Source organism: Pempheris klunzingeri, chromosome 12 (genome assembly GCF_042242105.1).
Source record: "Pempheris klunzingeri isolate RE-2024b chromosome 12, fPemKlu1.hap1, whole genome shotgun sequence".
Lineage (NCBI taxonomy): Eukaryota > Metazoa > Chordata > Actinopteri > Acropomatiformes > Pempheridae > Pempheris > Pempheris klunzingeri.
This window is the reverse complement of record NC_092023.1, coordinates 3,531,478-3,543,020: the sequence shown is the minus strand read 5'-3', so window position 1 is coordinate 3,543,020 and position 11,543 is coordinate 3,531,478. Positions and strand designations below refer to the sequence as shown.

General features: G+C 44.7%; 2 protein-coding genes across 2 annotated transcripts; one reads left to right on the top strand and one right to left on the bottom strand.

The window, feature by feature from the left end:
- Positions 1–1,060: 1,060 nt before the first annotated feature.
- Positions 1,061–4,824, bottom strand: klhl31 (kelch-like family member 31). Its single transcript, XM_070840597.1, has 3 exons — positions 4,750–4,824; positions 2,730–3,932; positions 1,061–2,643 (listed from the first exon to the last, which is right to left on the bottom strand). The coding sequence occupies exons 2-3, from the start codon at positions 3,902–3,904 to the stop codon at positions 1,911–1,913; spliced, it is 1,908 nt and encodes a 635-aa protein (XP_070696698.1). The 5' UTR covers positions 3,905–3,932; positions 4,750–4,824; the 3' UTR covers positions 1,061–1,910.
- Positions 4,825–5,812: 988 nt separating this feature from the next.
- Positions 5,813–10,487, top strand: eloal (elongin A, like). Its single transcript, XM_070841498.1, has 11 exons — positions 5,813–5,890; positions 6,649–6,705; positions 6,786–6,898; positions 7,007–7,943; positions 8,027–8,120; positions 8,200–8,367; positions 8,458–8,555; positions 9,083–9,263; positions 9,425–9,539; positions 10,095–10,243; positions 10,426–10,487. Exons 1-11 carry the CDS (start codon positions 5,813–5,815, stop codon positions 10,485–10,487), a joined length of 2,052 nt encoding a protein of 683 aa, XP_070697599.1.
- Positions 10,488–11,543: the final 1,056 nt, after the last annotated feature.

Below are 11,543 nucleotides of genomic sequence, written 5' to 3'. Positions count from 1 at the left end.
GACTTATCAAGAGCACCTGAATGCAACATCATACAGTAAAAGAAGGTGACTGTAATAATGACACAGCGTTTTTTCGATGGGTGTGTGTGCTATTCACGCATGAGTGCATAAAACATGTTCATAGGTCATTGAACTGCATTGACATCTTGCTTGTCAGTAGAAATGTGCACTTCACTGTCCTACAAAAACCTGAATTATAAGTTTAACTGGAGTTTTAATCAGTTTGTAAAAGCTGTGTGGGCGGTACACTCATGTGTTGTTGGAGTTTGTTGGCATGAGGATTTAAAAAAGGTTTAATGATGAAGAGTTTAGCAGAATACCCATGAGTGTTTCCTGTGGTGAATATGAGACGTGTGGACGCCAAAAATGACGTTTTGTGCATAATTTAACGAGCCTTTTATGTCTTCATTTGGCTCATGCTAGACGCCCGAAGCCCCGTTTCCTCGCTGTCACAGTTTAAATATGTTCACAGTGCACCCGAGCAGGCTCTAACCCTCCTCACAGGGCTGAAATCTTTCTGCTTTTACAGCCATTATGCTCATAAACTCATTAGAGGCAGATTTAACAGCTGCAGACGACTCACTTAGTGTCTGTGAACTTCAGAGTTTATAATGACCACAAACACTTGTATTCATAGAAATCTTTAAATTTGTTTTGGTATATCTTGCCTGCATTTATAGAGAATTTAAACCATCTGACACCAATTTTGCTGGATTAGAGAGAGGAAGTAAAAAGTGCATATGTCCCTCTAAATCCTGTTTTCATGGCAAGCCGACACTTCTTTTTTTTTTATCCTACTAAGCCAAATTTATACACCACTATCAACTGCACCTTGGCCTTTTAAATAATTTCCCAACAGAGTAAAAGACGAGAAATGAGCAACAAAAAAAAAACATTAAGTGAGTTTGGAAAAAGCCAAATAATCCTTCATGCAGATTTCCTAGATTTCGGTGTTCAAAAACAAACCTGATTAGTTTTTTTCCACACAAATACACCACTTCAAAAGACTCACAAAGTTAACGAAAAGGCAGGGGATTAAATAAATGACCATGGCTCAGAGTAGCTTCGACTTCATCTTTAATTTAAAAACAAACAAACAAAACAAAAAAAAAAAAAAGACATGAGCAGTCCAGGAATTCACGAGTGACGTCCAGGAAAGCTCAGGCTGACAACATCATTCCCGACACATGTATATTTTTTTCTTTTTTACAAAATAGTTTGTTGCTGTCACATCATTCAACCCTCATCACTGCAGCGCTCCTGCTGGCGTTCATGGTGACGATCATCAACCACTCATCGCGGCCACCTACTCCTGGTAGGTGGTGCCAACACTTATTCCAGCTTCATTATTCTGTTCAAGTATATGAGAATCACAGTAGCTACAGTCGACAGGACTGTCACCTTCAGCGTTAAAGAACAAACAACACGGCACTGTTGATTTCATTACACTGGGTGAGAGAAGACAGTCTCCTTACAGATTAAGCTCAATAACAGCACTGATTTTGCATTTTTATACCTTTCATTTGAGTTTTAAATAACGTTATCCCGACTGAATTGGCCCCAAAGGTAAATTTCTGTCTAAATATGAAAAAAAAAAGGTTATTGCTATGCCCAGTTTGTCTCTGTCATGAACATTATCTGATGTCAATGATGCCAATTTTACTAATAATTAAACTATAAATATTCAAAATGCATTTCAAGGCTCCTGAATTCTCCTTTAAAATGTCTGTGCTCCCAAATTTGCATTTTTTTTTTTGCATTTTTATTAGTTTTGTAGTTTTTGCTCACCTAAATAAAGGTGATGACCATTTGACTGATCAACGTAGCCCCAAAAAGGGACTAGTGGAGATTTATGCAACAGCTGGAGACCTTTAGACAAGTAAACCACATCATTTCTATCATCTGAACCCTTATATACTGACTGGCGCAGAGGACACCGAGCTGGCTCTGGACTCCCGTGTTTTCCGCGTGGGTATGGTGACGACACAGCATGAGATGCCGACTGTAGCTTCTGGCAATTCATCATCCTCAGTCCATTCATTGAGGTCAGGGTTGTAAACCTGAATGCACTTCTTGTACTTCTTCTCTCCCTCGTTCCAGCCTCCGAGGAGATAGATCTTGTTGTTCAAAATGGAAATGCCGGCCGTGCTCACGCCTGTGTGAAGAGGCACGCAGTAGCTCCACTGGCCGTTGTGGGGGTTGTAAGATTCGACAGCAAGGACGTCCACCCTCTCCCCACGACCTCCCAGTTGGCTGCCACCGATGACGTAGGCTCGGTCTCCCACGGTGGCGGCGCAGTGCCAGCCTCGAGGTGTGCTCAGGCTGCTCTTATCTTGCCAGGTGTCGGTGGAGGGGTCATACGAGCACACGGCCCTGGAGTAGGCGTTGTTGATGTAGCCTCCTGAGACAAGGATCTTGCCATCGATGAGGGAGCTGCCGTGGCAGCAGCGGGGCACCTCCATGGGAGCTTTCATCTGCCACTGGTTGGACGAGGGCACGTAGCACTCCACCGAGGCCTGGACACCTTCTGCATTTCGCCCTCCGATGGCAAACAAGAGGCCGTTGAAGATGTTGAGGCTGAAGTGGGTGCGCCTCTGGATCATGTTGTTCAAGTGATTCCAAGTGTTGAAGCGCGGGTCATACCTAAAGAACAAGACAGGGATTTATCTTCTGATTCCACACGGACTAATATGAGAAATCCCAAAGTAAAAGTGGGGCTCAGTTCTTACCTGCAGAAGTTGCTGACGGCATGTTTAGCCTGGTTCCTCGCATCGTTCTGGTCCTCACCGCCTGCCACGTACAGGAAGCCGTCCAAGACTGCCACACACTGGTTGAAGCTCTTTGCTGGCATCTCTGTCAGCTTATTCCACACGTTATCTGCATCTCTGTAGAGAATGTCTTTGCTGAGCGATTTCTCTGTCAAGGCCGGCCGCCCTCCGATTGTGAGAATCACCTTGAGGCCACCGCGTACCTTCGTTCTGCGTGACTGCAGGATGTTCTGTTGGTATGGCAGCAGATGGTAATTCATGGCGTCAACGAGCAGACGGTGGCACTCGGCGTCTTGCATCATCCTGGGCACGCTCTGGACATGATTCACCAGGTCCTGGGCAGAGATGGTGCCGAAGCGGATGAGAGTTAGGAGATCCGCGGCGTACTTCAGCCTCTTCTCGTCGAAGTCCAACCACTTCATGGCGATCTGGAAGGCTGTGACCTCGGAGGGAAGCTGCAGGGAGTCGTCTGCGAGGAAATCGCTGATCTGCTCGTAGGTGAGCTTCAGGAACTGCTCCATCTCAGAAAACTCGATGAAGTTCTCCCGCATGAACTTCTGAGCTGCCTCCTTGGTTTCTTTCAGGTCATAGGCTTCAGCGATATTGACCACGTACATGCAATTCTCCACGCTGAGCTCCTGCATGAGGAAATCGCTGCACATCTTCACCAGGGTGCCAATCTGCAGCAACATGGCCGCAGCGATGGTGCTGCCGATGCTGTACAGTGACAAGGTCAGCTTTCCAGAGTAAGCGTACGTGATCGCTGTGGCGAGGCCGACCGGCGACAGCTCGTTCAGATCGATCTTCTGGAGGGACGGATCCTTCTTCAAGATGTTTCGAATGTACTCGCTGCAAGAGGCCATGACAACCCTGTGGACGTCGAATGACTTTGACTTGGTGGCGACCGTCAGATCACAGAGGAAGCTGTCCTGCCTCATGCTGCTCAAACCCTCCAGGAGGTTCGGGGCATACGCAGAATCATTAACTTCAGTGGAAATGCAGCTGAAGCCGTTTCCTCCCTCTAACAGGGTGTTCAAGCCGTTGATCTTGTTGATGGGGCTGTCCTCCACCATTATGGTCATTTCGTTTATGTCTCCTTTACTCTTTTTGGTCGCCTTGTTCTTTTTGGGTGCCATGGCTGTAGCAGCAGAACGCAGCCCAAACCTTCAGAAAATATAAATAAAACATGTCAGGCGTGATGCATCGTGTCGGTCAGACAGATAAAATCATGTGCTACAGGTGAAAATATTGGTGACTTTTAAATCATTTCATGTGTACGCTGCCTTGAGCTGCACAGCTGCACTATTTCTGAGGTTTTCTTTAGAATTAATGCCAAATTTCTGCATATTTAATTGTTTGTTAATTGTTTAATCGTTGGATCGAACAGGACAAGTCTTAGTTACACTGATTTAGAAACACCCAGACACTGACACCTCTGAAAACAAGTGTGCTACCAGGTGATGCTGGACCGAGTGACTGCGTCAACATGCCCCTCTTTGCATCTGTCACAATTTATCAGCAGCATGTCCAGGAATAGCAGCGCTGGACGGCTCACCCATGACGTTCCTTTTATAGACTTTGAGACATGAGCAGCAGGCCTCATGTCCTCTCACTGTTTAAGTTCAAACTGGGGCAAATATAACATTTTTTTGTTTCTTTTCTTTGTCTCATTTAATTGTTTTAGGCTTCTTCCAAATATGCCTGCAATTAACACAATCTGCAAGACCAAAAAAAGCGTCATGAACAGCTGCTGCTCACGTTCTTTAACCAAAACTCTTACTGTCACCATGACTATATGTTAAAACTGATTTTACAAAAAGGTCAACAGCTTCATGCAGTTTATTTCCCCTTAGAAACTCAAATAAGCGAGAAAAGAGGATATTTTCCATTCTTGGACGACTCACAAACGCTGAGGCTTTAACTGCACCAAATGGCCTCTTTAATTGCCTAAATGTCAAACATTCAAAGGGAAACCACTTACCTGAGAAATGAAGTTGAGGCTGGTGAAGAAGGAACTTGTGCCTCCAGTTACTGGAGCAGCAGAGAGAGAGAGAGAGAGAGAGAGAGCAGCAGTCACCCCTGCTGAAGTTGCAGTTAACTCCTCCTCTCGGGGAGTAGTGCCAATCAAGTATTGTGCAATGCATGTGGCAGAGGGAAGGGGCCATACACCCCCCACCCTCCCAACATAGTGTCCCACAATAGCCTCCAATCGGTTGATGTCAACATACTGTGAGGGCTCGACCTCAATCCTCAATCCTCAGAGGAACCACTGCTCAGGAAAAAAAATTCATTAGTGCTCAGAGAAGCAAAGAGCGTCTGATTTAAGTATGTTTAGGAGGAAAAACCTCCTCAGATAAAAGTAAATTCATCTAACAGACAATCAAAATGGAAGCGTTGCCCCTTACGTACATTTAATAATGTGTTTGCCGAGTCCTGCAGCTCTCTGTGCAAACACCTGAGGAAACCTTAAGACTTAAAGTGACCCCACCAACATGTCTGCCTCATATTAGATCACTTTGATTATGTGATTGATTAGAGTGTTGTGTTGGTTGATGGCGTAGGCTTCAATGTTTCAGGCCTCGGGACTCTTGAATCCTTAATTTTGAATTCCTGAATCGTTGGTTCTCCCTCTTTAATTAAAGAGTTCGGTCTGAGCTGCCTTTTGTCTTGAGACAACACTGTTATGAATTGCCGCCATATAAATAAATATTGATTGATTGATTGAAATGCATACATTTACATTTCATTTTTCTTACAATCTTGGAAACAGAGGATGGAAGATGAGAAATCTCTCTTTTAGTAGTCCAGTGTGTCCATTCAAAGGAGTTTACTGTCTTTAATAATGATTTTACATATATAATAATGTCTATTTAGCCAAACAGTCATCATCATAACACATTTGACATTTAATCTCCCCATGTAGGTTAATTTCTGAGATAATCTCCTAATTTTCTGAGCACCGGTTCCGCCCATTATAATGGTGTCATCAATGGGCGCGCGCTGCCCGGTGTGTGTGTGTGGACGGTGGCACGTGAATCACCGTGATGGCCAGCAGCTCTGATGTGGCGAAGAGAGTCATGCGGTGCAAACTTCAGCTGACAGACGCAGCAGAACCTGCGACGGTACAGAGCCGGAGGATTTATTCAGAGCTGGAGGGAGAAGTGATGCTTCCAGGAGAGAAACATCTCGGAAGTTGTTCTGGTTTAATTGGCCAAACAAACCCCCACCCCCACCACAACCCCCCCATCTTTCACTCATGGTTTTGTCCAGTCGTGGTGTTTTATGGTGTTTAATGCTCCTGGCACGCATCTTTGTTTTGTCTCCGTTTCAAAGTATCCTGACATGTGCGCTGCAGCCACGCAGCATTTGAAGCTTTGCTGCGGGGGTCAGGCTGTTTTTAAATGGGAGGCGCCATTGCAGCTAAAATTGGCAACACCTCCAGTTGTTCAACTTATGGCTGCTGTCCATCATCAGTGGAGATCTGGGGCTCTGCATGTGCAGGAGTCCCTTCCAGGCGTAGATGGGCTTTTAAATGTTTAACTGTTTTCAGCTTCAGTTTAACTCCATTTAACGTCTAATTAAAAATGCCAAATGCACAACCTGCAGACACCAAAGGGGTTAGATAGTGAGACTTTACTGCAGGCAGCAGTGCCATTATCCATTTATAGTTCGCGGTAAAAGGAGCAGCCTAAGAGGGTGTGTGAGGTTCCCATACATAGCTTCTGCTCTGAAAGCACAATCAGCAACTGTGGAGATCCAAAACTAGGACTGCCATATTTGGCATGTTGGGTTTTCTTAAGTTTGTTTCATCTTTTAGTCACTTTTTATGGCAGAAACACTCGTAAAAAACCTGCACTCTAATAGACCTTTCTCTTTCCAGGTTCTCAAGATTTTGCAGAAACTCAAGGATCTGGATATCACATTAGACGTTCTTGCTGTGAGTCTCTGTATTTTCTGTTGATATATTTGCAAATGAATTTGGTTGATATGACTTTTCTTTGACTGCACATAAATTAGGAAACTGGAATTGGTAAAGCGGTGAACTCGATGCGCAGACACGAACAGGCTGGAGAACTCGCCAAGTCGCTAGTTAGGGGTTGGAAAAGGCTGATCCCTAAGGAATCCACAAGGTGGAGTGTATCCAACTTTTTACTTTTATGGGAAAACGATATGCTGTATAAAATGATCAATTGTGCTCCATTTTTATGTGCTTGACACATTAATCTTCCTCAATGCAGCCACTCAGACGATCGGGATACGTCAGAGAATTTGTCTATTAAAGACAAAGTGGACGTTCAAAACTGTCCAAATAATGGAAGTTTGATGATGGAGGATTTAAACAATAATTGCTTAACATCTCATGACAAGAGTCAGGATTGTTCAGATGAGGCCCTCTTCAAAACAGGGAAGAGGAAAGCTGTTTCAGAGAAACAATGTGAAGAACAGAAAAGACACAAGGGCCAGAGCGAAAATCAGACAAGAAGTCAACAACAAAACGAGAATATCTCTCAGAATGACGTCTGGAAAGAGAAAACTGAAATCCAAGAGGATATAATGAACACTTCGGCTGCTTCCAAGAGAAGGAGAGCTGATGGGAGCAGGAGAAAATCAGGAGACGAGGACACTTCGCCTGCAAATCCAGAGGACGCTCATGAGAAATCCAGGTCTGAATCGAAAAGCCACTCAGATAGTAGAAGATTTGGGTCAGAAAAAGAGTCAAATAAGAAATCAAAGACATCCAAGGAAGCGTCTAAGGAAGACGGAGACTCTTTTGCATTGGGATCCAGTGAGAAATATTTAAAACTGGCCAAAGTCGAAGGTGACAGATCTCCAGGAATACCGAGGAGCTCAGAGGCCCAAAGTGAAAAGAAGAAAAAAGCGAGTAAAGAGAAATACACCGCTCTGAAGCACCAACAAGACTCTGACGATGAGGAACACTCAAGAGAGAAAAACAAAAAGGACAAAATGAGGCGCAAGGACGTGCGAGGCGACCCTGCGGAGCCCTCCATGTCTTTTGAATCATACCTGAACTACGATGTGAATGTTGTGAAGAGAAAAGAACGACCTGGAGTGAAGAAGAAAATGAAGAACGTAGTAAAAGAAGCAACAAAACATCCAGGTGTGAAAGTTTTCAAGCCACCGGTGACGTCTCTAAATGTCAGCCCTCCAAAACAGGTAGACCAGACAATGAGCTTAAAAGTTTAGCCTTTAGAGGCAGTGACTGACTGACTGACTAATAATCCCTCGTGTTTCAGAAGCTGAAGGAGTCCGTTATGGACCTGATCAACATTCCTCTACCTGCTCTCCTGCCTGAGTGTGAGATGTCCAGTGTTGAGTACTTTGAGAGGAGAGGTACTGTATTCTTTACTAGATCCTGCTGTATTCTCACGTTGGGTTCTTTGTTCCTGACGCTCCGTCTTCTGTGTCAAAGCTGAGAAGGAGAACGAAGTCTGCGACGCCTCTGAGGAGTCTGCAGGCTTCACCGGCCAGCGACTCAACAAGAAGATGCAAGTGTACTCCGGCGCCAAGACCATCTTCCTCCCCGCCATGATGAGCCTGCACCAGCAGTGTATCCGCACGCTCCAGAATAACATCAACCGTGAGTGAACTCCTTTTTAAAGATCCTTTCTGCAGGACTCGGTGTGTCGGTTTGTTGGATCTGTACTCAGGTGCAGGGATCTCTCCTCAGTGCTTTATGAAACTGGCGGCGTCCCCTTTGACATCCTCGAGCCGGTGTTGGAGAGGTGCACGCCGGAGCAGCTGCTGCGCATCGAAGAATGCAACCCAGTAAGGCTGTGATTATGAATACAGTTAACACAGACTTCATTAGGAACACCTGCCTGTCAACAAAGACTTATTATTATTATTATTATTATTATATAGAATCATTTCCCTGTGACATGGAACATTATCCTGTCACATGTACTAAAGGGCCATCAAACGATGCCTAATAGAGGCTAATGGTATAAATGGTGTGAATTTGCAGGGTCATATGATTCCCCTGAAGCTTGAACTGTGTCCTAGAGAGCGAATGTGAGCCGGGAGGAAATCTGTCTGAGCCGCAGCGTCGTTAAATCCAGTCAGTAAATCTGCCTATTTGATGTCTTTTGCGCAGAGTTAACAGAGTTTGTAGTCTGCGTCTTCCAAGCTTGTGTTTAGCTGAACAGTAACCAACTCCATCGTCGCTCCTCTCATGCTGAGATGTGAAGCAGCTCTGAAGGCTGTTAATGGCATCAGTAGGTGTGTCAGTATATTTTAAAATGACCCTCCTACATTTAGTAAACCCAAACGCTACTGTCACCGTTCTCCCACAGATCTACATCGGAGTGACGGACCACTTGTGGGGGAGACATTGCCAGAGAGACTTTAAAGACTCCAAACTTCAGGAGTATGAATCGTGGAAAGAGATGTACGTCAGACTGTCTGAGGAGAGGGAGAGGAAATTCAAAAGACTGACAAAGAGCATCGTCTCGGCACACTCCCAGAAACCCAGAGGTGTGTGCTGGTGTTTGTCTGGTCTTTGTGTTGATCACTAAAATCCAGTTACATGAAATAAAATCATGGGCAGACGAACATGAAGAGGAGACTTCTTTACATGCACTGTAGGAAAATATTGTTCGCTCCTGACGTTCTGTACACGGTTCACCTTGTTTCAGGCCGGCAGGTGAAGATGGCATTTATTCACACTGTTGCCAAGCCACCGAGAGATGTGCGAATTCAGCAGGAAATTCATGGAACTGCTGTTCAGCAGCCTCACCAGCCCAGGTGCAGGTGGGTTACAGCATCCTAAATATAGAGAAATATCCAGGTTCTGTCATTTATTCGTGTGTTTATTCATTCCAGCTTTGTTGTTTTCCCCAATTATAATGTTCCTAAACAAGTCACAGATTATTAAGAGCCACGCTGGTGTTGTACATGCATAAACATGACCACCTGGTAAGCCTTGTGCCTGCACCGCCGCTCTTCCACACAAAAGCTCTTAACTACAAAGTGATCACTCAACAACAGCAGCTTAGCGAGGTCGTAATCTCTCGGAGACTCATGTGAAAACAGTGGGCGAAATGCTTTTTGGGTGAGCTTAGCCGAACACAGGAATTGGAGCAATGTGCTGGATAAACTGGTTTTATTCTGGTTAAGAGACGGCCTCGTGTCCTTTTGTTGTCAACTGTCGCAACGTGGGGCGTTTAGTGTAGCGCTGACATTAGGGAGGGTGGGTGGTGGTGGTGGTGGGGGTCTGGTTTTGCAATTTTACATGCTTTGTTTTTGTTTTGTTAATAATGATTCTGATCAAAAACTGCACTCTGCTGTTATTTCTTCAATTATCAGTGTCAAGGTTCAGGACGGCAGATCGAGGCCAAGCTGCAATGAGCCCAGCAGGTCGAACAACAGCAGCAGCAGCAGCAGCAGCAACAGCAGCAACAGCAGCAACAGCAGTTCAGGGGCAGTAAACACACAAGACCCTCGCAAAAAAACAAGTGAGCCCACAATTTAGTATTTAACGAGTGTCGTGCATGCAGTGTTAAGTGTGCCGCAGATTTCCACACTGGTGAAACAGGCCGTTGCAGATATTCAGGATGGAAGCCACACATGTAGATCTGACCTGTGCAGCCCTAATGACCTCCTACCTGTTTGTCCTGCTGTTCTCACACACACACAGGAGTCGCTCCGATGATGGCAAAGTCCCTGAAGGCACTGAAGAAGCAGCTGGGACGCAGATAGACGCCCTTATACGATCTTGCTGTTTACAGTGTGTGGATGTGGGGAAAGTGCACTCTATCATTCATTAACTCTGCACCACAGAAAGAAGAAAGAAGGCCTGTGTTCTCATTACATTATTCTGTGTTTGTCTAAATTTACAGGCGATTGTCGTGTTTTTTTTCTCTTTACGTGTAAAAATTGTCTTCACTATTAAATGGACAATGAAATGCGCAAATTTAAGTGATTTGATATTTTGTCTCTCAGCCTGTTGGAGCCAAACGGGGTCAGTTTGTGGATTATTTAATGGGGCTTGGTTCCCCCTAGAGGATAAATAAAGTACTGTAATATTCTCTACTGTAGATTTACTCACGTCTCTCGGGGGGAAACACATTAGTACACACACACAGTTCAGTGTTTTTGATAACATTCCTTTCACCCATTTTACCAAAATCATTTAACAAAATCAAAGTGAACTCATAAAAAATATAAAATATTTATGAAAAATCTACATATTTATGTGTGTTTATTGTATTTGTGTCTTAACTGGTCAGTTTTTTTCGAGCCAAACAGCCAAATAGTTGCACAGACTGAATGGGGGGGGAGTTCTTCGTCGGCTCACTGTAATCCCTGTTGTTGTCTTTAATGGGAGAAAACATCTGCTGTCTGCTCAAGGACCCTTACTGCCTGTTTTGTTGGGTTTTTTGGGGAATGTTTGAGGTATTAAAAGGAAAATACTGCAGCCTGCATCATTAATCCAGCTTCATGTTTAATTCAGCTGCCTGAGGTGAGCTGCTATCTCTCAAAATGTTCTGGAGTTTTATTTCTTGATATAGAAGTTAAGACAAAGCTCTGAAGGGTTGTGAGTGAGCAGGTGTCTCTTCTAATAAATCTGTTTGTACATACAGAGAGACAAACGTACTCAGATTGACAGACTCCAGATGTTTAACAGAGACGCAGGGTGACTCTGCTCTACCCTCGGAGGGGGCAGTGGTGGCCTGATGGTGAATGACTCTGTCCGACCAGAAGGGGACGTCGGAGCAGAGAGCTGGAGCTGACCGTGACCTCTGACCTCTGAAA